Source organism: Gracilinanus agilis, chromosome 4 (assembly GCF_016433145.1).
Source record: "Gracilinanus agilis isolate LMUSP501 chromosome 4, AgileGrace, whole genome shotgun sequence".
NCBI lineage: Eukaryota > Metazoa > Chordata > Mammalia > Didelphimorphia > Didelphidae > Gracilinanus > Gracilinanus agilis.
Genome location: NC_058133.1, coordinates 233,994,113 through 234,019,239, shown reverse-complemented (window position 1 = coordinate 234,019,239; position 25,127 = coordinate 233,994,113). Strand labels below are relative to the sequence as shown.

Below are 25,127 nucleotides of genomic sequence, written 5' to 3'. Positions count from 1 at the left end.
ATCTTAGCTGATATATCAACAACTCTAAACCTCATTTTCTGTAAAATGGAAATTATACGTCCTTGTTGTAAATAATAAACAAGATCATGGTTTTGAAAGTACTTTTTAAGTTCTCTTTTTGGTTTGTTTGTTAGAAAACCCTTTACCTTCTATCTTAGAATTGGTACTTTGTATCAGTTCCAAGGCAGAAGAGCAATAAGGGCTAGGCAATGAGGTTAAGTGACTCGCCCAGCTAGGAAGTGTCTGAAGCCAAATTTGAACCCAGGTCCTTCCAACTCTCTATCCAATGAGCCACCTAGTTATCCTTCACTTTTTAAGTTCTAAAGAGAAATGTAAATAGTAGGAGTAATATGTTGGGAGCTATTAAGAGAAATTAGAATCTCAAGTAGATATTTTTATCTGGACCCCCTCAAAAGATCAATACAGACCGGCAGAGCCGTGTATTTATCTTTCCGCCCTAAATAGGGACGAGACAGGTGTGGGATATCTAAGATAAAAATCTGATATTCTTCTTTTGATTCCTTTCATAATTCTCACCTTCCTTCAAAATACATTATAGAATTATTGAAAAAGCTTTGGGCTCTCAGCACTCCAGTAGGAGGGGGGCTAACTCTGTTCCCCTTTACCCGAGAACACAGATGGCTGGTACAGCCAAGGCCGAACCCTTGGCAGGGCATTTTGCCCAGAATTAAAGTAAAATAATGAGGCTCAAAAAATTGTTTAATACCATCAAGGCCGAGAAACTGACAGGGCTTTCCGACCTAATGGAGATGTCCCAGGCTCCACTTAAAGATAACACATGTAGTTGATAGTTTAGCATAGGTTTTTGTCTACACCTGAAGGCTTCTAAGGTTTTTGTTTTGACTATAGTAAAAATCTTGCTCTCTGTAACTGTGGGAAACTTTCTTGGGCTTTTGGGTGAAAGGGATCTTTAATTTCCTTTATAATAAAGTGGCTACTTCAGTATTTCTTGAAGTACAATGAGCTAACAAGCCGTGCTTCCAGTCTGTTTCATTCTTTGTGTCCGACGACCACCCAGGCCACTCAGATTAGTCTCTGGTTATAGAGTATTGATCTCTATAGTAATACATAAGTAATATTGAAAATAATAATAGATCTCTACTAACATTCTACTCTGATGTTCATTGGGGCATTGAAGGCTATGCCAGCAGAGTACAAATTTTGGCAGGTCCTACCCAACTGGAAAATCTGAGTTCAAGTCCAGGGACAAATTATATAGCTCTTGTCTAAAAAGCAACCTAGTTAAGTTCAAAAAAGTTAATTACTAGGTTGGCTTCAGAGTGATGACATTTTTGTCCACTGCAACTCTAAAAGACTAAGTTATAGAGAAATTGTGATTGCACAGATTTTTTGAATTGGAAAACTTATGAAGATGATATTAGAAGTTAAGTCTTGTTAAGACTTATATTAGTTTAGAAATAAGAAGTAGAGAAGCTGGATTGAGAAAGAATTGGAATTTAAAAACAGATCTGAGACAGAATGTCAGTTTCAAATGTTGACAGTTTAGCGTTTTTTCTGTGACAGTCTCTTGGTGTGGCAGTTACTCTGAGGGGGAGCAATTTCTCTCTCTCAGAGTTCTGGGAGTAGGTGACATCTGACATATTCTTTTCTCTCTAATCTAAGGTAAAAGGAAAGAAGGGAAAAAGCTGAAGGAGCTAAGTGATTTTCTTTTTCCAACTTGGGAAACACTAGTGACTGTCTATTACTATTTCATAAATTTTTATATCTGAGATCAAAGAAAGACCTGGTTTTTGTTTTGGACTCCGAGTCCACTAAGGCTCAGAAGTCCTAACTTGGTTCTTGTTGAGGCTCAGCCAGCTGGCCTTTTTATAACTTCTTAGAAGGATAATAGTGTTAGTTTATTGTAGAATAGTGAAACTTTGGGTTAGTCAGATCAGGAAGGATCAGTGTAGCCTGCGGAAACAGGAGAAGTGGTTCCTTGTGGAAGTAGGGAGTTTTATTTGGGTGGAGTTAGAAATCTTTTTTTTTATCCTTATATTGTCAATAAATAGTTTATTTTTATAAAACAAGTGTCTCCTTAGCATCCTTGTGCCTGGCCCTGAAAAGAAGTTCACTTATGAACTTCACTTCAATTATATAAACTGAAGATACTTTGTAAGTGCAACAAGCAGAATACCTAATGAGTTTATAAATCAATAATCAATTCATTCACATATTATTTTTACAGTTGGAAGAGACCTTCAGAGCTATGTAGTTTAACTGATACCCCAAAATGAATCCCCACCATAATATATCCAATGAGTTGTCATCTAGCCTTTGTAGAAAGATGGTCAATGAGGGGGAAAACATGCTTCCTCTCAAGGTTAGTCATTCCAGTTTGGGATTGCTCAAAATTGTTTTCTGACGTCAAACTAAAATTGGCTTTTTTGCTACTTTTATCCTTTGCTCACAGTTCTACTCTTAGGCAACACACATTTATTCAGCACTTACTATATGCCAGGAAACATGCTAAGCACAAACAAATTTAATCATGCCTCCATATGATAGCCCTTTCAATACTTGAAGACATTTGTCATGTCACCCCTGAGATTCCTCTTCTCTAGGCTACACATCCTTAATTCCTTTAAGTGATCATGGCCTAGAATGGAATATAGTACATGAGATCTGAAAAAGGGCTGTCATCTCCCTATTTCTATAAATTATGCTATGTAAACAAATTCCTGTAAATTTTGTCACTTAATGAAACCCATGCATGATCAGGTAGATGTCATATATTAGAGACAAAATTTGAACCCATATGGAATCTTTTTCTTTTTGTTCTGCTGTGAGAATATGGAAATAAACTTTTTGGGGGGTATTTGTAATTTAAAAAATTCAAACCCCAATTTTTGTTTGTTTAAGGTAAACAGGCAGTTAGAAAGCGTCTGAGGCTAGATTTTGTTGTAGGCAAATATAAGGTAGGACATGAAGATAGGTAGAGAGGAAATAGCAATGCACAGACAGCAGGACACATGAGTTTTGCTGGAAAAGATGGACATTCTAGATAGAATGCAGAAAGAGGAGTGGTTGTGGGGAGTCTGAACTGCCAGGAGTAAGGAGCAGAGTGTGTGGCATCTTGGATTCAGTTAGCGGTTTGTATCCTGTCTTTAGAGATATTGGGGAGACATCTGGCAAGCATCAGGACTGAGAGAAGGGCATGTCTCTGTGATTGGGTGGACTAGTCACAGAGTGTCTCTAACCCAGTCTGTGGATTTATTGGCTGACAAGGATTTATTCATCTACCTGAACATTGTGGTTTCAGCTTGATACATCATCTCCAGGAGTGTGAGAAATCCCCGTTGACTTCAAAGCCCACAGCAGTCACTCCTGATTCCCAGATTGACTGCCTGTCTGTGCTTAGGTTTGTGAAGCCAGTACATTCTATTGGCAGTTGGCACATCCCTTAGCCTTAGCTTAGACCAACCTAATCCCACCTTCCTTCCCAAGACTTTATTAAATAGTTTTATAACTTATAGACTACTTTCCTTCTCTACAACCAATCAAGAACTCACTGAGTTGTTTATTCCCTGGCTTAGTTAAGGAAGACAGTTGGGTCTAACTGCCATTCACAACCCTATCACCACTCACTCCCAGCTGTGTCCTGTGTTTGTGGGAGTAGGTGTGATTCCCAGTGTATTTGTGTGTCAGGCATTTAACCCACTTTACCCCAGTCATTCCTCATTCATCCCTTTCTCCCTCTTTTACCTTCTGTGAGTTTATTTACCCACTACAATTTGAACTCACAAAGATCAGTCCTCCTGAATCTCAGTCCCAGTGCTCTATCCACTGTACCATCTATCTGCCCTTGCATTCGCTTTTTTAGGAGCTACTTCACACAGCTGATTCATATTGAATTTGCTTTACATTAAAACCCCAAAATATATTTCAGAACCACTGACACCTAATCACATCAACTACATTTTTTTCTGTGAAGTTCATTTTTTTTTTTTTTGTTTGTGGTCAAAGTGAAAGAAAGACCTAATAGTTAAGCCATTTGCATTCTTATTAGATTTTGGAGTAGTGAGTTGGTTCAGGGGACAGAGTGCTGGGCCAGGAGGGTTTAAGTTCAAATCCAGCCTCGGGCACTTACTGTATGACCCTGGAGCTAGTCATGTAACCTGTTTGCTTCAAAATCCTCAACTGTAAAATGAGTTGAAGAAGGAAATTGCAAACCATTCCAGATACACATTCAGTTTCTTTGCAAAATACAAACAAAAGAAAAACCCAACAGGGTCATGGAGACTGAGACACAACTGAAACCCTAAACAACAACAAAATCCCTTCCAGCTTTCTACATCTCCATATTTGATGGATATGCCATCTATACTATTATACAGATCACTGATAAAAATATTTAAACTGTACAGGGTTCAAGCACAGATCCCTAGACTATGCTATTATGGAACTCTTGCCACACCGACTCTAACTATCCAACTGGTTCTGAATTCATCTCTTTGTATTTTATCTAATTTATCTTTTCTATAAGAATACTATGACATACTTTATTCAAAAATTTTGCTAAAATATGAATAACCAATAACCATAGCATCCCTTTCATCTGCTAGTTTGGCATTTTTGCTAAAAAAAGGAAATGCCAGTAGTCTGGTATGTCATGCTAATTCTCTTTCCTTTTCTACATGTTTAACAAGCATTTCTTTAATATTTCTAGAATATTTGCAAGAATGGAAGGCAAGTTCAGTCTTTGCAGACTCCATTCTTTTTCTTCTTTTGAAAACTGGGATTTCTCTAATCTTGTGGTATACCTCTCCTATTTTCCGTGATGTCAGACAGTGGGTTCAGCAATCATGTCTGCTAGTTTTTTTCAGTAAACTGGGACTCAAATGTAGTTCATCTGGGTTAGAAGATTACGAATTCTTCAAGGATCATTAAGTGCTCTCTTAATATATCGTTATTTTTCTTTGTTACCCAGAGAAACTTCTCATTTATATTCTGGCTCATTTCCCAAAGTTATTAACTAGCACCCTCTAAGACTTTTCTGAACATGGTCAAACTGCACGGAGATCCATAACCACCAGTCCACTTAGAAACCACCCAGGGTTTTGTGTAGATACTCTTGGCTGAGCAATAGAAACCAGTGCTATGACTTACCTCAAAGAATTTCTTGCACATAGTCACAGTGAGTTTATTTAATAAGACTTTGTCTTTATCTTCAATGAGTTTATCCCCATATACACGTTCAGCTTCATGTAGCCATAGCCGTACAAGGTCAAGAGGAGTTTTGAGGATTTCTAGTGTAGAAAACAACAGTCCCTGCCAAACAAAAATTAATCATTGTAGGATCCTTGGCCTTGGCATAGAAGTAAATTAAGATATACAGTTCAACTATTATAAGTATAAAGCTGGAAGAGTCCTTATATACCATCTAGTCCAAATGTTTAATTTTACATAAAGAAACAAACTCAGGGAGGTGATTTTTTTTGCATGATCAAATAGATGTTATGTATTTAGATACAGAATTTGAACCCATATAGAATTTTTTTCTGCTTTGAGTATGGAAATAATCTTTTTGGTGGCTGTTTGGAATAAAAAAATTCAAAAAAGATTTATTTTACATTTCCTTTATTCTTAGTCTCTAAAAACCAATACTAAGGGGGGCAGTTAGGTGGATCAGTGAATTGAGAGCCAGGCCCATAGACAGGAGGTCCTGGACTTAGAATAATCTGGCCTTGGACATTTCCTAGTTGTGTGACCCTGTGCAAGCCATTTAACCCCATTGCTTAGCCCTTACCACTCTTCTGCCCTAATGGAACCAATATATAATATTGATTCTAAGATGGAAGGTAAGGGCTATTAAAAAAAAACAACCCAATACTAAGATAAAACTGTAGTTAAAAACTGAATTTCCATTCTGTGTATGTATTTTATTTGTTCAAAGGGAGATGAGAGGCATAAAAAGAGAATTAGGAGATTTTATACTGTGACAAATATGTATTTGCAAAAATAAGACAGAATGGAGATTTTATTTATGTATGTATGTATAACATATAATATCTCTATACAGACATGTGCATATATATTATCTATCCTTAGACTTACAGGTAATAAATATGTATACATATATACACATATAAATTGGCCAACCCTTCAGAGGCTTTATATAAGTAAGTCGTAGAAGAATTTGCTATGGATAATTCAGTTTGAGGGATATTTTGTAAACTGGAAATTGCCTGTGGAGGAGACCCCTTAAGTAAGGGAGGAGGAAATTTCCCTCTCCTCTCCACCACTCTCCATAACAGTCAACTATACAGAGAACTGTAAATATAATATATATAGTTTTGAAGGGAAGCTCCTGGACAAGTAGAAGTCACTATATGCAGTAGAGAGCAGAGATACATATTATAGATTGACATAGAGAGATAGTCACCCAAGGGAGTGTGTGCAGGAGGAAACAATTTCAAGGAACATGACCCCTAACAATCAAGAGTCAGGTTGTACCATTCTGGAGGGTGATTTGGAACTCTGCCCAAAGGGTTCAATTTCTGTCTCTAAATACGCATACCCTTTGATCCTATCATACCTCACTACTGGGTCTGATACCAAAGAGACCATAAAAATTGAGAAAGGACCTATTTGTATGAAAATATAGCAGCTCTTTTTGGGGTGGCAAAGAATTAAAAATTGAGGACATGCCCAGCAGTGAGGCAATAGATGAACAAATTATGGTGATGGAGTACTATTGTGCTCTAAGAAATGATTAGCAGGATGATATTTCAGAGAATGCTGGAAAGATCTACATGAAATTTACTATGGAGAAATAAGCAGAACTGGGAGAACATTGTACATAGTAACAGAAATATTGTGGAATGATCAACTGTGAAAGACTTAGCTACTCCGAGCAATACAATGAATGATCTGGGACAATTTTGAAGGACTTATGACAAAGAATGCTATCCACTTCCAGAGCTTATGTTTTTAGGAGTGCAGAACCACAGGGTTACCCCAATGTCTGCTTTTTTGGGAACTAAATCTGCAAGTGGGAGATGGGAGAACAGGCCAGAAAGGGCATTGAATTATTATAAAAAATTTAAATGAAGCATCCTAAGTATTGTAGAAAGAATATTGCATTTGGAATTAAGTACTTGGGTTCAAATACCATCAATGTCATTTACTAATTCTAATCTCAGGTAAGACATAACTTCTTTGGGCTTCAGGATCCTCATCTATAAAATGAAAGAATCGGAAATCTCTAAGGTCCCACATTAAGTTCTAAATCCTATGGTGTACCTTGGTAAAGTATGCTTTTGACTTAAAGTTTATTTCTTCAGTGCTAAACACTTTGAACCTCTTTGGGCTTCAGGATCCTCATCTATAAAATGAAAGAATCAGAGTAGATAATCTCTAAGGTCTCATATTAAGTTCTAAATCCTGTGGTGTACCATGGTAAAGTATGCTTTTGACTTAAAGTTTATTTCTTCAATGCTAAACACATTTGACAATACATTTTCTTCGTATTGTCAAAATGTGTCACTAAATGAGATCTTGAAAAGAGTTGCTATACAGTTGCACTGTAATACTCTAATTTAGCCCCCCCAATTGAAGTTCTATTGCTAACTAGTTTTCTTGCTAATATTCTCCAGATTCAGTATAAAAGTAAATTCTTTTTTTAAAAATTTATTTATTTATTTAATTTAGAATATTTTTCCATAGTTATGAAAGCCAATTCTTACTGCTAAGGATAGTGTCATGTCTATCCAGTAGTCAGGCTTTCATAATATATACCCTAACAAATTTTCTATAGACACTGTTTGTTTATGCAACTCCTTCTGCTTAAAATAAAGAGGGGGAAAAAACTCATGTAAAAATATTTTAGGAATGCTTTTTGCTGCAGCAATGTGCTGGAAACTATGGGGGTATCCATCAGTTGGGGAGTGATTGAATACTTATGGTATTATGGATGTAATGGAATATTATTGCCCAGTAATGTGTGACAAAAGAGATGGATTAAGAAAAAACATGTGAGGACTTGTAAATCAATTGATTTGGAAAAAAGTGAGCAAAGTCAAGACAACAATTATATGATAATTACAACACTGAAATGAGATTCAAGAGGTCTTGAGATTCAGAGAAGGGAATGGCTGTTTTAGTGTCATACTCCTAGTAGTACCTGAAGTGTGATTTGAATCCAGGTTTTTCTGACTCTTATTTTACTTTCCCTCTCCAGCAGAAAGACAATGGAGTATCATAGGGAGAATGTTGGACATGGAATCAGGAAGATCTTTATTAGAATCCTGCCTCATTGGGGGCAGCTGGGTGGCTCAGTGGATTGAGAACCAGGCCTAGAGATGGGAGGTCCTAGGTTCAAATCTGGTTTCAGACAATTCCCAGCTGTGTGACCCTGGGCAAGTTACTTAACTCCCATTGCCTAGCTCTTATCACTCTTCTGCCTTGGAGTCAATATTGACTCCAAGATGGAAGGTAAGGGTTTAAAAAAAAATCCTGCTTCATGTATTTCTTAGCAGTGTGATACTGGGTATGGTCTGTAATTGAGTCACAATTTCATTTGTTAAAAAATGGGAATAACTCTTCACAGGGTTGTTGTGAGGGTCAAATGAGATAATATTTACTGGTACTTTGCAAACCTTAGATATAAAGGTAAGCTATTTTAAAATTAGCAAAAATTAAAATTACCATACTCCTTCAGTGGGTACCAGGAAGATGAAAAAGAAAGCAAACCTAAGTAATAAATTTCTGCTCCCATTGAAGGAAAACCAGATGGTCCTGATAAAACAGGGATTTGGGTTGAGAAGTAGTAGGAGTGCCACAGAAATAAGAGAAAATAGTACCTGGAAAATGTTGGAGAGGTCCCTGAGGTTGAAAACATAATGAAACTTAATGGCCGTGGGAAGAAAGGTTGCTGAGATTTTCTGATGCAAGGCTATTATAGGAAAAATACACACATTAATTCTTCTATGAGTTTAATAGCCTCAGGAAGTACAGAACTTAAAACAATGTTTCTAAAGCAAATGGACTATGAAATAGTGACAATTTAAGTAAGAAATTTGCAGAGTTGAACAGAGAGGAAGTTCGCTTCTCTGTTGACATGTAAATCACTTCTATATATACTGAATTTCCCATATTCTACCCTCCCACTGAAGCAATTGAATTTCATAATATCTCCTGTTGAAACATAGCATCTTTAAAAATATTGATTTAAATATATAAATAAAATATTTACTAGGGGGAAAGATGAAGAAGCCATCAGCCTCCATAAAAAGGTAGCTTTTATAAATACTAAAGTGGATGTGGATAGTTTCAGCTTACCAAGGGCTGCACCAACCAACTGCAAACTCGTTTTCTGAACCACCATGGGGGCATTTCGATCAGCTAAATGCTGTGAAAGGATTGTGTTATAAATTGCTATCAGAGCATCTTGTCCAGGGAAACTCACAGCAAATACACAAAAGTGTCTCTGTATCAAAGCAAAAAAAAAAAAAATTTTTTTTTAATAGGCGACCTTAGGTCTATCTTCTGTGACAAAAGGGAGTGCTGAAGGCCTGTTTTTCCAGAAATCAATCAGCCTCTCTACTGCCCTGGATTTGGCTAAGGTGGTGAATTTCCTCAGGAAGCATCCAATAACTTCATGAGAGCAATTGAGACGGAATCCTCTAAGATCCCTAATCAAACAGAAGATTCAAGATGGGGAGTATGACTCCCCTATATGACAATGGGAAAGAATGGTAACTGGAGTGGTCCCACTGGAGGAAAATTAAAGGACATCTGACAGACTTTCACAGTATTTGTGTCTACTTCTTCCCCTGTCTGGGTCCATCCACTGTTAGGTGAGTCTCTCCTTCCACAGCTGTATAGAAAACCTATCTAGCTAGGGTCATAGAGTCTGGGTCGGGTTTTCTACTTCTATCTTTATTTGTCCTAGCTGAAAATAAAATACAAAAACCCTCCAAAACTAGTTAACTTATTAACCTAGGTGAATTGGATATTTTTCTGTTAAATTGTAGTGAATTTTCTCTCAAAGACTGAATAAGAGCCTATAAAAGCTATATTATAAAAAAGTTAGGAAATAACAAGGAATTTACTTGTCAGTGTGAGACACTGAAGTAGCCTTTTTATTTCATTTTGTGAAATTCTCTTTCTTGCTAGCAATAGGTGTGATTAGGCATGCAAAGAAGCATACATCTACTGGTGAGATATAGCCTCTTTCCATTCCTTTTCGCCCTAGCATTCCATGATAAATTCCTCATTCTATACTCCAGATGAATCTTTCAGAGGGTACCAGTTATGTGGATCTAACCTTCCAAATAAAACCAGAACCACAGCAGAGTAACTAGAACTTCGCCTCAGTGAACCAAAAATTTGAGTAGTATAACATTTCAAGAGAAACAGCAGCAGAGAAACAATTGAATTTCCCAACTGGTTAAAATTAGAAAGCTACCAAATGGCACACTTTCTCCCTCTAATGGCTGTACCTCAGGTGAGCTACTCCCCATCTTGTTTATCCATTTGTACCCTCCATTTATACCCTTTTCCTAATTTGGTTTTGGGTCCCCTTTCCCCAAGAATTTGAGGGTATATTTTATACTCTTTAACATAGGAATAAAAATTGCTAGTTAGAGCTTTGCTCCCAACACAAATTTCCCACATTTGCTATCCTACCAAACACACACCACTCTCTCTCCTCTCTCTCTCAATCTCTCTCCCCCCACTCAATCTATCTGTCTGTCTGTCTGTCTGTCTGTCTGTCTCTCTCTTTCTCTCTCTCTCTATATATAATTTAACACAAAGACATTATTAATGCAGAAATCATTTGTTCTTCTCTTTGTCTACCTGAAGTCTGGGGTCAATGGTGAAGGAGCCAGAAGTGGGATTCATGCAAGCTACATATTGACAGTTGTGAATGTCTTTTAATGTCAGCTTATTTCTGTCATACCTGAGTAAGAAGAAAACATGCCTCAGGGTAATTCACCACTAAACCAAAGTCTTCCGTTTCACTTAGGTCTTCTCAAGAAATAAATAATTAATACATCAGGGTTGATGTGATCAGCAGAAATAGCCCATTTCATTCCATCCTCCCACTAATAACAACTGGCATTTGTCCTACTGGTGAAGTTTGCAAAGCACTCCACATACCTCATTCTTAGTATAAATAACCGCACTTGACAGATGAAGAAAATGGTTAGATAGTTTAAGTAACTTGCTCAGCATCATATAGCTAATAAAGTATCAGAAATAGAATTTGAACCTTAGTCTTCCTGCCTTCAATTTTAACACTGTCCAGTATACCCATATTGCTTTCAATCTAGATGATTTGGATGGGGGTGAGGGGGAGGAACAAGTATATGTGGTAGAAATCTTAAAGAAAGGCACAAAAGGTTTGAAAATTCTGGCTGAGCATATTTTTTTCAGATGCTAGTCATCAAGTCTAAATAGATTCCACAGCCTCAAGCTATTGCTGCTCTTTTCAAAATTTTTGAATTGTCAAGAAGGGTAAATGCTCACTAGCCGTTTCTGATGCTCTTCTCAAGAATCTGTTTATTCACTGATTTTTTTAATGTTATATTTATTTTCTCTTATGTCTGAGTAATACTGGAAAGAGGAATGGATAGCAGATTTAAAAAAATTTTTTTTTTTTTTGGCCATTGGCAACATGATTAAAAACCAATTCTCCTGACTCCTTAGTTGTGTCTCCAAGGAGAATCTTAGAGCCATCTTTTAATTTAGCTGCAACTTCTTCCTTTCTTCTGTTTTCATTTTTAGCAAGAACTGACAAATTGAGATGATTAATTCCTTAAGTATGTTTGCTAGTTGGTCATTGGACAAGGATCTCATTTAGAATATCATCAACTAAGTTAAAGTTTATTTAAAACATCCTGATTCATGGGGGCAGCTGGATGGCTCAGTGGATTGAGAGCCAGGTCTAGAGACGGGAGGTCCTGGGATCAAATATGGCCTTGGACACTTCCTAGCTGTGTGACCCTCGGCAAGTCACTTAACCCCCATTGCCTAGCCCTGTAACAAATAAAAAAATTAATATAGAAGGATATATAAAAGATATTAGGGTTTAAAAAATTAAAAAAAACATCCTGATTCTTAGCATTCTTTGCCACCATTATTATAGAAGCAGAAGTAAGTCACACAAAACTGAAAAGCATTTTATATTTTCCTTGGTTGCTTGCATTGCTTTAAAAAAGAAAACCTATCACCAAAAGGCTAGTCTGTTGCTGATGAACTCTGTACTGAATTAGGCTGATCCTTTGGAAAATTTGATTCAGCCTGTTGTTAGGACTATCCCTTAAGATTTTCTAGTGTGGTAGAACCTACTAGTGTTTGTGTTTTCAACTGGCATGGAGAGGGTTATTTTGAGCCATGATGAGAGGAGGAGGATAATTGTATAGCATTTTCTAAATAAGAGCTAATATTTTACATACTCATTACTGAAAAAGTTAAAGGATCTCATTTTTATAACACTCATACTGACATGGGCATTGTGCAGAGATGGCAGAGACCCTGTACCCCTTAACTCAGGTGGGCTGTGAACAGGGGAATTCCCTTCCCCCTTCCTGCCCTAATGACTCCCTGGGCAAAGACCATTGTCCTTGGAATTCCTTTAAGTTGAGATAGACAAAGAGATACACCTCCGGAACACACCTGGACAGTCTAAGCCCTGAGGGTCTCAGACAGACCCTGCACCCAACTGAATGTCTGAGTGCCAGGAGTCACGTGCATACTATGGGGAAAGGATACAAAAGGACTAGAACTGGGGGACTGGGAGGGAGCCTCCCATGGCTGCTCCACTCATGCTGTCTTGCTGGCCATTAATCCTATCTTATTAATAAATCTTTCTTTTTACTTTTAAGCTAAGTTTGGAGTCCTCTCATTCTTGAGAATGGTTTCCTTCCCGAACCCAGGGGTTCACCATTTTGCACCCCTATAACAATACATTGTTCACAATTCTTGGAAAGACATATAAATTTGAAGTTCAATATTATGATTCAGTCATATATGCCTTAGCTCAATTTGCTAATACTTTTTTTACTTTCCAAATATCTGATAGGTAAGTGGATTCGTGATCCATATCAGTCTTCCCTCCAAAAAATAAAGATAACTCAACAGTATAGTTCTAATCACCTGAGGCTCTTAGCCTTCCATAAATTCAACCAAAGCTTGCAAGACTTCCTTCCTTTCTCTTTCTTTATATTGTGTGAATACCAATGGAGTTACTTGATCATTTTCTGTTCTCACTAGGTTTTGAGATCTTTTTATTTTCCTGTCATAATTTCTCTGATGATAACCTTTACATTGAATCTCTTGTATAATTACTTATTTTTAATATATTGAAGTCTCCAGTTATTTAATTATTGAAAAGCTATAACTTCACTTCTTTTCTTCCTTCCTTCCATTTCTTTCTTTCTTTCTTTTCCTTTCTTTCTTTCTTTCTTTTTCTTTCTTTCTTTTTTCTTCCTTCCTTCCTTTCTTCCTTCCTTCCTTCCTTCCTTCCTTCCTTCCTTCCTTCCTTCCTTCCTTCCTTCCTTCCTTCCTTCCTTCCTTTTTTCCTTTCTTTCTTTCTTCCTTTCTTTCTCTACATTTCTTTCTTTTTCCTGAGAGTCCACCATTCCTTCCCTCCCTGGCCTCCTCCCCCATTACTGTACAAAAGAAATGCAACTTAAGAGGTCAAGTAGCAGAGTGGAAAGAGGCTATACTTTAGTCTTTAGTTCTGGGTTCTAGAACTAGATCTATCCCTAAGATGTTATATGACCTTGTAGAGGTGTTAGCCTCTATGAGGCAATTTCCTCATCTGTAAAATGAATGTAATAATCTTTGTTACTAGTCCCTCACAGGGAAAAGTGGGAATGTTTTTTAACTTTGAAACACTATTGAAATGTAAGTGATTGAGTTATTAACAAAACTTTATAATGTGGGGAGAATTAGTCTTAAAGGTCCCCTATATAGCGAGTGACTTAGGAGTTTGTCTTTTCAGTTCTAAAGTTTTGCAGGGATTAATCACATTTATGTGGAAAGTTTATTCTATTTGATGAGATTCCTGATGTTCACAATTATCAAAGATTCCATATTTACCAGTGCCCATGATCCATATGTTGCCTAATTAGAGTATGAGGTGCCACTGTTCCATACTTATCCACCTCTGGCATGTTCATATCATCAATGAAGTAAATAAGCTTTTTGGTGCCTGGAGGTCCATAATTTCTCCCTGATTTCTTCTCCAGAGGCTTCTCAAGAACACCTGTCAAATTCAAAGAGTGTTAGTTCAGTGGCTTCCTGGGAATCATTTTCTTATTAGAGCAAAAAAAAAAAAAAAAGCTTTTTTTTTTTTTTTTTTACCTTGTAACATGGCAGATGTTGTATAGAAATTGAAGGGGACAGACTGTACCACATACTCATCTGTGCTCAGGCTGCCAAGTTTATCACCCATCAACACTGACTTGCCAGTACCAGCATTGCCCACCAACATCACTGGCCACTTTTTTTCCATTAATAAATTCATAAAAAACCGGATTCGGATGGTCTCTGTTGTATGGACCAAAGAAGCCTGGGAGTGGGGAGAGAATCCATGGAAACAAAGTGAGGGTTTAAAAGCAATATGAAACCATTATCCTATAGGCTTTCTGATGACTAAATTATCTGCAGATTAAAGTGTATAATAAGGAATAAGTCAAGGTAGATAAGTGAAATTTTTAGAAAAGTTTATTGGAAAATGCAAGCTTGAGCTGAACATTCTAAGGGCTTTTGGAATGTGGCTGAGAGGTCACAGGGCTTTTGAACTCTGGGACAGTTGGGAGTTTTTGCCACTGGTGGAGGAGCTTGTGCCCTGATTTCACTGGAGAACGCCCACTTGGACTATATTTTGAGGAACTACAAATAGGTCTGGATCACTAGCTTTGGAGGGTGGACCTCCAGGCCTGTGACAGCCTATTGGTAGTGACCCAGTGGAGTTTGTGGACCATACCCTGGACCCTGGGACAGCTGAGAACATCTTTGGAGCAAGCAGTGAGATCCCCAAAACCCTGTCAAGCTTGCATTTAGCCTAGTATAGTGCAGTGTAAGTTTTATCTTCCCTGCCCTAATTTCCTGGACCACCCAAACCCCTATAGCTGTTAAGAATAGTTTGCCCCATTTCCCATTTGCCCCATCTTATTTTATTATTAAAATTCTTTAATGTTACTTCCTACTTTATCAATATAACCCCAAAGGACTCATAAAAGGTTAATTAGTTCCCCTGGCTAAGTTGAGTATTTAACTGCTATACCAAATATTTCTGTCATCCCCCCATTCCGCTATTTCAGGTGGCAAGACCAAATGAAATAAAAAATCCCAGACTTTGATGGAAAAGTACTATTGCTAAAATTACTGTGTACATTTTGGTTTTAAAAGATTACTCTATTACAAAAATGAATAATATAGAAATAGGTATCACGTGATAACACTTGTATAGCCCAGTGGAATTGCTTGTCAGCTCTGGGAGGGGAGAGGGAAGAGAAGAGGGAAAGAAAACAGATCATAGAATCATGGAAAAATATTTAAAAATAAAAAGTAAAATAAAGTAAATATGTACAAATGGACACTTCTTAGACATAGGGGGAAAAACAAATTCTGTGCCTGATTCCGGGTTCAGAGTTTGTGGGGTATTACCTGCAATGGGATATCAGAATCCAATACAAATTGAGGCACTTTATCAGTCCATGGCATGAATTTTTTACTATCTGGGTCTATATAGTAGTCAAAAATGGTTCCTTGAGAAGGAAATTTGATGGTCTTAAATTCATTCAACCACCACCTGCTGAACTCAACACGATAGTCAACAAGCTAGGGAAAAAAAAATCAGAAATGACCAGTGAAGTCTATTAGAATCTAGACTGAGCTGGAAGGGAAGTCACTTAGAGGTCATTTTTACAGGTGAAGAAGCTGAGACCAGAGCTAAGAGATTTGTCTATGGCAGAGTGCTGGGTCCTGCCCACTTCCCACTGAATGCTAGGCATGCCCCACCCTAATCCCTTACCCCATATACAGGGGAAGGAGAAAGTGCTCCCATTGGGGTGCTGGGTGGAGGGATGGATGAAGTGAGGAATGTCCTCAGCGCAGGTGGAGAGAAGGGGAGGAGAGTGGCCCAAGCACTCAGCTCCATTCTAGCTCTGCACCTGTGAGCAGCCTACCTTACTCTGCTGGAGCTCCCATTGGACTGCTGGGCAGACAGACAGGGGGATGTGAAAAAAATGTTGTTAGTCACGGTGGAGAGGGGGAGGGGAGCAGCTCCTCCAGAGTCCCTCTGTCTTTCTAGGAATGAAGGGGGTGGGGGGGAGGGGGAGGGCAGAACGCATGCCCACAGAGAGCACTCTGTGCCATTTTTGGTGCATATGCCATAGGTTCACCATTATTGGTCTATGGCCTCACCACTAATAACTGACCAAATCAGGACCACACATATATTGATTTTCTACAAACATATAGTGTGGCACAGTGGAAAGAGCACTGTTATTTGGAGTCAGAAGTGCTAGGTACAAATCCTGACCCTGAGACTAGGTGACCCAGACATCTCTGAATTTGTTTCCTCAAATTCTATAAAATGAGAAGCATGGTCTTATGGATGTGCTAAAGTTAGTTTAATGGCTCTAGAAAGCACAATCAGGGCTTGATTATTGGTTTGTTGATTTCTAGACTTAAGAAAGTTATGGAAAAATAATAACAATTATGTTAAAAATATGCTATGGGTTTTTTTGAGAGGTTTTTGTTGAACATTTAATTAATATCTTGGGTGTAGATTAGATGGTCTCTAATTTTAATTCAATGATCCTTCAATCTTTTAATTAGTGCTGCTAAATGTACTATGAACAAAAGTAATAAAAGTTTCTAGGTCACAATTTCTTGAAATGACTTTACCTGGTCCTGGAACATTGCTCCTCCAAACGCCCAGAAACATGCAAACACAAAATAGAGCTCATAAAGCTCTTTGGAGGAATCTGGAGGAGTATTCTTTGGAGTCAAAAGACATTCTAAGAGGTAGAGTATAGTCTGTATCACTGTGATTTCTGGAACTGGAGTGATCTTCTTAAATCCAAACCTCAGCTTGTCTAGGCATGTGGGAAGATATTTATCAAATAGGATCATCAAATTAGCTTTCTCTGACTGCACTTTTCGTTTTTCAATCCAGCTGTTTACCACACTAGAAAAGAAGGGGAGAAATTAGAAAATGTTAATGACATATAATCAACCCTGAATATACCATGAGAAGGTTGCCACTATCCCAAGCTAGCTTCTGTCTTTCTTCTGGTACAGCTTGAGGCTAGCTACCCAATTCAGTTTGCTCAAATCAATAAACATCCATTAGATGCCTACTCCCTGAAAGGTGCTATACTAGAGCCAGAGATACATAGACTATATATAGTTCTTTGCCCTCAAGGAGCTTAAACGCTATTGCCCACACAGTTCCAGGTATTCAGAGAATCCAAATTTATCTTCATGTTAGTCTAAGTGTCATTAGGAAGCCAGATCTACAAATGAAATACTTAATATAATTCAAATTTAAATTTAAATTTGTTTTTAAGTTAGCCCCTGCTTTTGGTTATTTAAGCTACAGTGTTCTGTGGTTAACTAAGAAATGCCTGAATATGAATTCTTCTCTGTATGAAAAGGGCTAATAATGTTTTCAGAGTTGAATCAAAGAATTTCATAAACCTTAAAAGTGGGAAGAGAATAAATATTTATATGGTGCCTACTATGTTCTGGAGAGTTTACAAATAATTTCTCATTTGATCCTCACAACAACCCTGAAAAGGTAGGGGCTATTATTATTCCTATTTACAGATGAGAAATCTGAGGCAGACAGAGGTTAAATGTCTTGTTGCAGGGTTCTCATAGCCAGGCAATATCTGAAACTACATTTGAATTCCTGATTCCAATCTCAGCACTCTATCCACTGTGCCACGGTAACTGCCCAAGAGTGCCATGAGAACCTCAGTAGGTATTATTACCCAATGCTCACGATGCACATTATTATCTGTAAAATATTTATCTCCTTATAGTTCAGTTAATACCTAGTATGAAAGGAGAGCAATTCATACATTCATGTGTTTTGCTTATATTTAATCTTCTATTAATATGACTATATCTTGATTAGAACCATTAGCATATTCAAATATTTTGCTGAATCTGCGTCTGATAACTCAAGTTTTGTGCACTCTTAAGGTGAAGGATGTGTAATTTCTTTTTTTTTTTTAAACCCTTATCTTCTGTCTTAGAATTGATACAGTTCCAAGGCAGAAGAGCAGTAAGGGTTAGGTAATTAGGGTTGACTTGCCCTAAGGGTCACAAAGCTAGGAAATGTCTAAGGCCAGACCTGCCTGCAGTTCTAGCCACTGAGCCAACTAGTTGCCCTGAACCCTGAAGGATGTATAATTTCATCAGCCCCAGATTCCTCCTCCAGAACCTTCTCCACAAGGTAGATTACTACCAGTCTATCATTTAGAAGATAAATCCTAGGGCGATGTTAAGTGACTTGGCCAATGTCTTATGAAGGGGGTGATTTGGACCCTGGTCTTTCCGTCTAGTAATCTATCCACTAATTTCACTGTCTTTACAAGAAACTTGCATAATGCAACTATATTTCCAAACATTTATGCCCCTAGTCAAGGAAGTTAAACCAATTAATTTGCCCTTGGGAGAGAAGACTGAATAGCCCACCAAGAATTCTATCTCTTTGCACATTAGCTTGGGCTTTTCTTGTACCTGGCTATGAGGCCTTCACTTTCCTCCCCCTTCCTATTTGGACATGCACAGATAAGAAAGGTAAAAATAAAATCACAACTTACGGATTCCATCCTAGATCAGCAGGGTTGATGTAAAGTATTCCTGCTCTGGAAACCGTGGCTGGGGTGGCTGTCCTAAGGTGACTAATCTCAAACACTAGTCTCATGGTGCGATTCAGGGGGATCCGCTCATTGCTGGCTAAGGTCAGAACCTAGAATGAGCGCAAACATGAAAGCATGTTTCCAGGAGAAATGACATTCGTTGCTTTAGAATACCCAATATTTTAATAGATTATATCATCTCAGTAATGGACCAATGCATGGATCCCTTTCTATAACATTCCTAAGAAGTGATCATCTAGCTTCTACTTGCATTCATTCAGTAATGGGAACTCACCATTTTGCAAAATATTTTATTCTGTTTTGGGACAATTCTAGCTTCTTTTAAAAAGAAAATTCTTTTTTCAGACTTTTGCCTATATTAATGAGGCAAAATTCAGGAATAAAAGGGAATGAAAGGAGCTTATTAAACCTATAACAAGGTAGCAATTTGTTGATAGGCTGATCACCAGAGATCAGCAAGGGTTTCATTTTTATTTGATGACTTTAGTGATGAGATAGAGAATTCAGATAGAAAATGGCCACTGCATCTCAGTTGCCCAAATGTTTTTCCTCAGTTGCCCAAATGTGATGGTTAACAGGTATACACAAGGAGGGGGTGGCTTTTTGAATAGTTGGGTAATATAAAGTTGCATGGTGATGCCTTCCCTAGTAGTGTTCCCTCAAACAGAGCCTCCTTCAAATATGATTGATGGGCAGGCCTGGGATAACTTTCTTTTTTGTTTTTTAAGATTTTTTAAAAATTTAGAATACTTTTCTATGGTTATCCCACTCCTGGAGCTGACAAAGCAATTCCACTGGGTTATACATATATCATTATTCAAAACTTATTTCCATGTTACTCATATATGCAGTAGAGTGATCTTTTAATGCCAAAACCCCAATCATATCCTTAATGAACCATGTGATCAATCATTTGTTTTTCTTCTGCGTTTCTATTCCCATAGTTCTTTCTCTGGATATGGACAGCACTCTTTCTCATAAGTTCCTCTGGATTGTCCTAGATCATTGCATTGCTGCTAGTAAAGAAATTTATTACATTCAATTGTGTCACAATGTATCAGTCTCTGTGTACAATGTTCTCCTAGTTCTGCTCTTTTTGCTCAGCATCAATTCTTGGAGGTCTCTCCAATTCACATGGAATTCCTCCAGTTCATTATTCCTTTCAGCACAATAGTATTCCATCACCATCAGATACCACAATTTGTTTAGCCATTCTCCAATCCAAGGACATCCCCTCATTTTCCAGTTTTTTGCCACTACAAAGAGCACGGCTATAAATATCTTTGTATAAGTATTTTCCCCTATTATCTCTTTGAGATACAAAACCAGCAGTGGTATGGCTGGATCAAAGGGCAGGCAGTCTTTTAAAGCCCTTTGGGCATAGTTCCAAATTGCCTTCCAGAATGGTTGGATCAATTCACAACTCCACCAGCAGTGTATTAGGGCCCCAATTTTGCCACAGCCCCTCCAACACTTATCACTTTCCTTTGCTTTTTGCTAGGTATGATACCTCAGAGTTGTTTTGATTTGCATTTCTCTAATTATGAGAGATTTAGAACACTTTTTCATGTGCTTATTGATAGTTTTGATTTCTTTAACTGAAAACTGCCTATTCATGTCCCTTGCCCATTTATCAATTGAGGAATGGCTTGATTTTTTGTACAGTTGATTTAGTTCCCTATGTATTTGGGAGATTAAACCTTTCTCAGAGAATTTAGTTATAAAAATTTTTCCTCAGTTTGTTGCTTTTCTTCTAATTTTGTTTGCACAAAGCCTTTTTAATTTGATATAATAAAAGTTATTCATTTTGCATTTCATAATGCTCTCTATCTCTTGCTTGGTCTTAAATTCTTTACTTTCCCACACATCTGACAGGTATACTATTCTATGTTTACCTAATTTATTTGTGATTTCACTCTTTATATTTAAGTCATTTACCCATTTTGAATTTATCTTGGTATAGGATGTAAGATGCTGAGCAAAACCTAATTTTTCCCATACTGTTTTCCAATTTTCCCAGCAGTTTTTGTCAAATAATGGGTTCTTGTCCCAAAAGCTGGGTATTTGGGTTTATTGAACACTAGCTTGCTGAGGTCATTTACCCCTAGTCTCTTCCAATTTGTTCTTTTTCTAATTTTTTAAGTTTCAATCCCAAATTTCAATCCCTCTCAATTTTGTTGCTATAGGCACTCTGATATAAATTTTCCCCTGAATACTGCTTTGGCCGTATCCCATAGGTTTTGATACGATGTCTCCTCATTGTCATTCTCTTTAATGAAGTCTTCAATTATTTCTAGGATTTCTTTTTTGACCCACCAATTTTGAAGAATTAGATTTAGTTTCCAATTTATTTTAAATTTGCCTTTCAATAGACCCTTATCAAGTATAATTTTTATCATATTATGATCTGAGAAAGTTGTATTCATTATTTCTGTTTTTCTGCATTTGTTTGCAATATTTCTATATCTGAGTACATGGTTAGTTGTATATGTACAATGTGCTACTGAGAAGAAGGTATATTCCTTTTTATTCCTATTCAGTTTTATTTATTTTTTCTAGCATTTCATTCACACTTCCTTTACTTCTTTCTTATTTATTTTTTGGTTCAATTTATCTAGTTCTGAAAGAGGAAGGTTGAGATCCCTCACTAATATGGTCTTACTATCTATTTCCTCCTTGATCTTCTTTCATTTTTCCTTTTGAAATTTAGATGCTATGCCATTTGGTGCATAAATGTTTAGTAATTTTACTTCATTATTTATAGTACCCTTTAACAGAATGTAATTTCCTTCCTTATTTCTTTTAATCAGATCAATTTCTACTTTAGCTTTGTCTGGTTATCATGATTGCTACTTCTACTTTTTTAACTTTAATCAGTAATTCCCAAAGTGGGCGCTACCGCCCCCTGGTGGGTGCTGCAGCAATCTAGGGGGCCAGTGATGGCCACAGGTGCATTTATCTTTCCTATTAATTGCTATTAAAATTTTTTAAAAATTAATTTCCAGGGGGCTAAGTAATATTTTTTCTGGAAAAGGGGCAGCAGGCCCAAAAAGTTTGGGAACCACTGCTAGATGATGAATAATAAATTCTGCTCCAGCCTTTTACCTTGAATCTGTGTGTCACCCTGCCTCAAATGTGTTTCTTGTAAACTGTAGGATTCTGTTTTTTAATCCACTTTGCTATCCGCTTCCACTTAATGGGTGAGTTAATCCCATTGACATTCAGTATTATGATTATCGTGTATTGCCCTCCATCATATCATTCCTTTTAAATCCTTCTCTATTCCCTTTCTCTCTGTTTTTCCTCAGTAGTGTTTTGCTTTTTCACTCCCGCCCCCAATTCCCCCTGCCCAGTTATCTCCCTCTTCCCTTGTCTTATTCCCCTTCTATTTCTCCGTGAGGTACGATATATATTATATATATATAATATACCCCACTGCATATACTTGTTTTACCCTCTCTGAGTCCTTTAAGATGAAGTAAAGTTTAAACATTTCCCATCACACCATCCTTATCCTCCCTCTCTCTCTATTATGATTTTTCATGCCTCTTTATGTTATATAATTTACTGCATTCTATTTCTCCCTTTCCTTTTCTCTCGGTGCAACTCTTTCTTTTAGCCCTTGATTGTTTTTTTTTTACATATCATTCATATGCCTATATATCATATCATACATACATAATATCATTCCATATCATCATAATCTGCTTACTTCACCCTCTCTATGAGTAAATTCCTTCTATCTTCTCTGCTACTAAGAGTAATTTTTGAGAATTACAGAAATCATCTTTTCCATATATACATATAAACATTTTGACCTTAATGAGTCCTTTAAATTTTCTTTCTTATTTACCTTTTGGGACTTTTCTTGTGTCTTGTATTTGGACTTCAAATTTTGTATTTAGTTCTGGCTTATTCCTTAGGAATTGGGAGGCAGAACTAAAATGACAGCTTAGTAGCAGGAACCTTCTGAATCTCCTTCCAACCAATCATTACAAAGTGTCTCAAAAGAACAGAAATAAAAATCGGAGGAGTAAAGAGCCTTTCCCAAGGGATGCAGCCTTAAAGTTAGGCAATAGGCAATGCTTGGGGATTCCCACACTATAAGGGAGAGAGACTATACTTATCAAAGCTCAAGCTGATCACCCTTCCCTCACACCACCTACCATGCCAGAATCAGAGTGAGGGCCTGGTAAGTCTCTAAATTCTCTGGATCTTGCTGAAAGCACCACAGACTTACCCCTGAGGGCAGTGCAAGGCCTTGGCAGTGAGATTTGAGGCCAGAGGCTGAAGAGAGCAGAGCCTGGGCAGCGGAGCATGGAGCTTGGGCAGAGACAGGGCTGGACACAGCCAAGGCAGCAGGGTATGGAAAGACAGTTCAGGGCAAAATGCTTTAAAGCCCACTACACAATATCGTATTACCTGTCCTGACTTGGGCTTTTGATTGGGAAGAGAAGATACTACACCGGCAAAGCCCTGTGAGACAGAAGCTAAGAAAGCAATCAACATGCAGGAACCTCAATCCACTAGTGGCAGAAGGAAGAAAAAGCAACAAAAAAATATCCCAAAAAACAACCCTCTTGACCCTGGATATTTTCTATGGTGAAAAAGAACAAAATACAGAAGAAGCAACAGCAGAAAGTGACAAACAAACACATCCAAACTTCCCCCCCAAAATGAAAATTGGTCACAAGCTCTTGAGGAACTCAAAAAGGTATTCAAGAACCAAGTAAGAAAGATAGAAGAGGGTTCCGGGTTAAGATGGCGGCAGAGTAAGAAGCAGCTCTTAACCTCTCCTGACCGAAACACACAAAACTCCTCGAGGGGACATAAAAACAAGTCCAGACGAACGAAGGAACCCCACAACAGGGCACAACGTGGAAGGTGTGTGGAATCGAGACTTTTCCAGGCTATAAAGGGCTCTCACTAAATCTCGTGCTGAGCAACCACCCCACCCCCACCCCCTCCACACACAACATCTATAGTGCCGAAGCTGGCTAAAAAGAAATAGAGCAAGTTTGGGGCACCCATCGAGTCATTGGCAGCTCCAGGGCCTGTTCCTGAGAGCAGCAAGATTTAGGACCCAAATAAGCCAAAGAACGCAAGCAAAATCTGAGCGCGGGAGCAGAGAGTGGACGCCGGGCACAGAGCGCACAGGCACGGGTGGAGGCGTGGGTGGAGGCAGACACAGCCAGGAACTAAAGCTCTGAAAAGCTGAGTGGGGACCCAGTGCAGACGGGTATACGACTGTGGAAGCAGCGCCCTGAGACTTGTAAAGGAACCTCCTGCAGAGGATCAAGCAAGGGGGTCCACCAGGGGGCTTGACCTTGGAAAAAACCAGAACTCAGACCTCAGGAGCCAATAGACCGTGGACAGACACTGAGCGCGAGGATAAACCTGAGAAGCTGCTGGGCTAATGATGGCTACCCAGTCTCAGGAAAATCAGAAGAGAAAGAATAACAACAAGAAAAAGAAACCTTTAACACTCGACAACTTTTACACAGAGAAAATCCAGACAACCGAGCAAACAGAGGAGGAGAACAAACAAGCATCCGGACCCTCCTCAAATAAGGAAAACTCCTCACAAGCTATGGAAGAGTTCAAAACAGATTTTGAGGAAAATGGAAGAGATCTGGCAAGAAAATAACTGTTTAAAAGGTAAAATCTTGCAATTGAACACCAGAAATGACCAGATTGAAAAGGAATACCAGAAGATTATGGCTGAAAACCAGAAGATTATGGCCGAAAACCGAAAGATTATAGCCGAAAATCAATCCCTAAAGGCTAGAATTGAGCAATTGGAAGCTAATGATCTCTGAAGACAACAAGAACAAATAAAACAAAGTCAAAAGACTGAAAAAATAGAAGGAAACATGAAATATCTCAATGAGAGAGTGACAGACCAAGAAAACCGGTCTAGAAGAGACAATTTGAGAATAATTGGTCTTCCAGAAAAACCAGAAATTAATAGAAACCTGGACTCCGTACTAAAAGAAATTATTCAGCAAAATTGCCCTGAAGTCCTACAACAAGAGGGCAATATAGACATCGAAAGGATTCATAGAACACCCACTACATTCGACCCAGAGAAGAAATCGGTTAGAAATATTATTGCCAAATTCAAAAGCTTTCAAGCAAAAGAAAAAATCTTACATGAAGCCAGAAAGAGACAATTCAAATATCAAGGAGCACCAATCAGGATCATCATAGCCTCCACGCTAAAAGACCATAAGGCTTGGAATACGATAT

At 37.9% G+C, this 25,127-nt stretch overlaps 1 protein-coding gene across 1 annotated transcript in view; it reads right to left on the bottom strand.

Annotated features, from left to right (window-relative positions):
- The window catches only part of DNAH17 (dynein axonemal heavy chain 17), a 233,897-nt gene that overhangs the window by 62,603 nt on the left and 146,167 nt on the right, over positions 1-25,127 (bottom strand). Inside the window, exons 43-51 of the mRNA XM_044675175.1 lie at positions 18,819-18,967; positions 16,891-17,173; positions 15,646-15,819; positions 14,338-14,545; positions 14,074-14,239; positions 10,825-10,927; positions 9,304-9,451; positions 8,826-8,917; positions 5,131-5,292 (exon numbers count right to left, since the gene is read on the bottom strand). Coding sequence (XP_044531110.1) covers positions 5,131-5,292; positions 8,826-8,917; positions 9,304-9,451; positions 10,825-10,927; positions 14,074-14,239; positions 14,338-14,545; positions 15,646-15,819; positions 16,891-17,173; positions 18,819-18,967 — 1,485 coding nt within the window. The remainder of the gene's footprint in view (positions 1-5,130; positions 5,293-8,825; positions 8,918-9,303; positions 9,452-10,824; positions 10,928-14,073; positions 14,240-14,337; positions 14,546-15,645; positions 15,820-16,890; positions 17,174-18,818; positions 18,968-25,127) is intronic.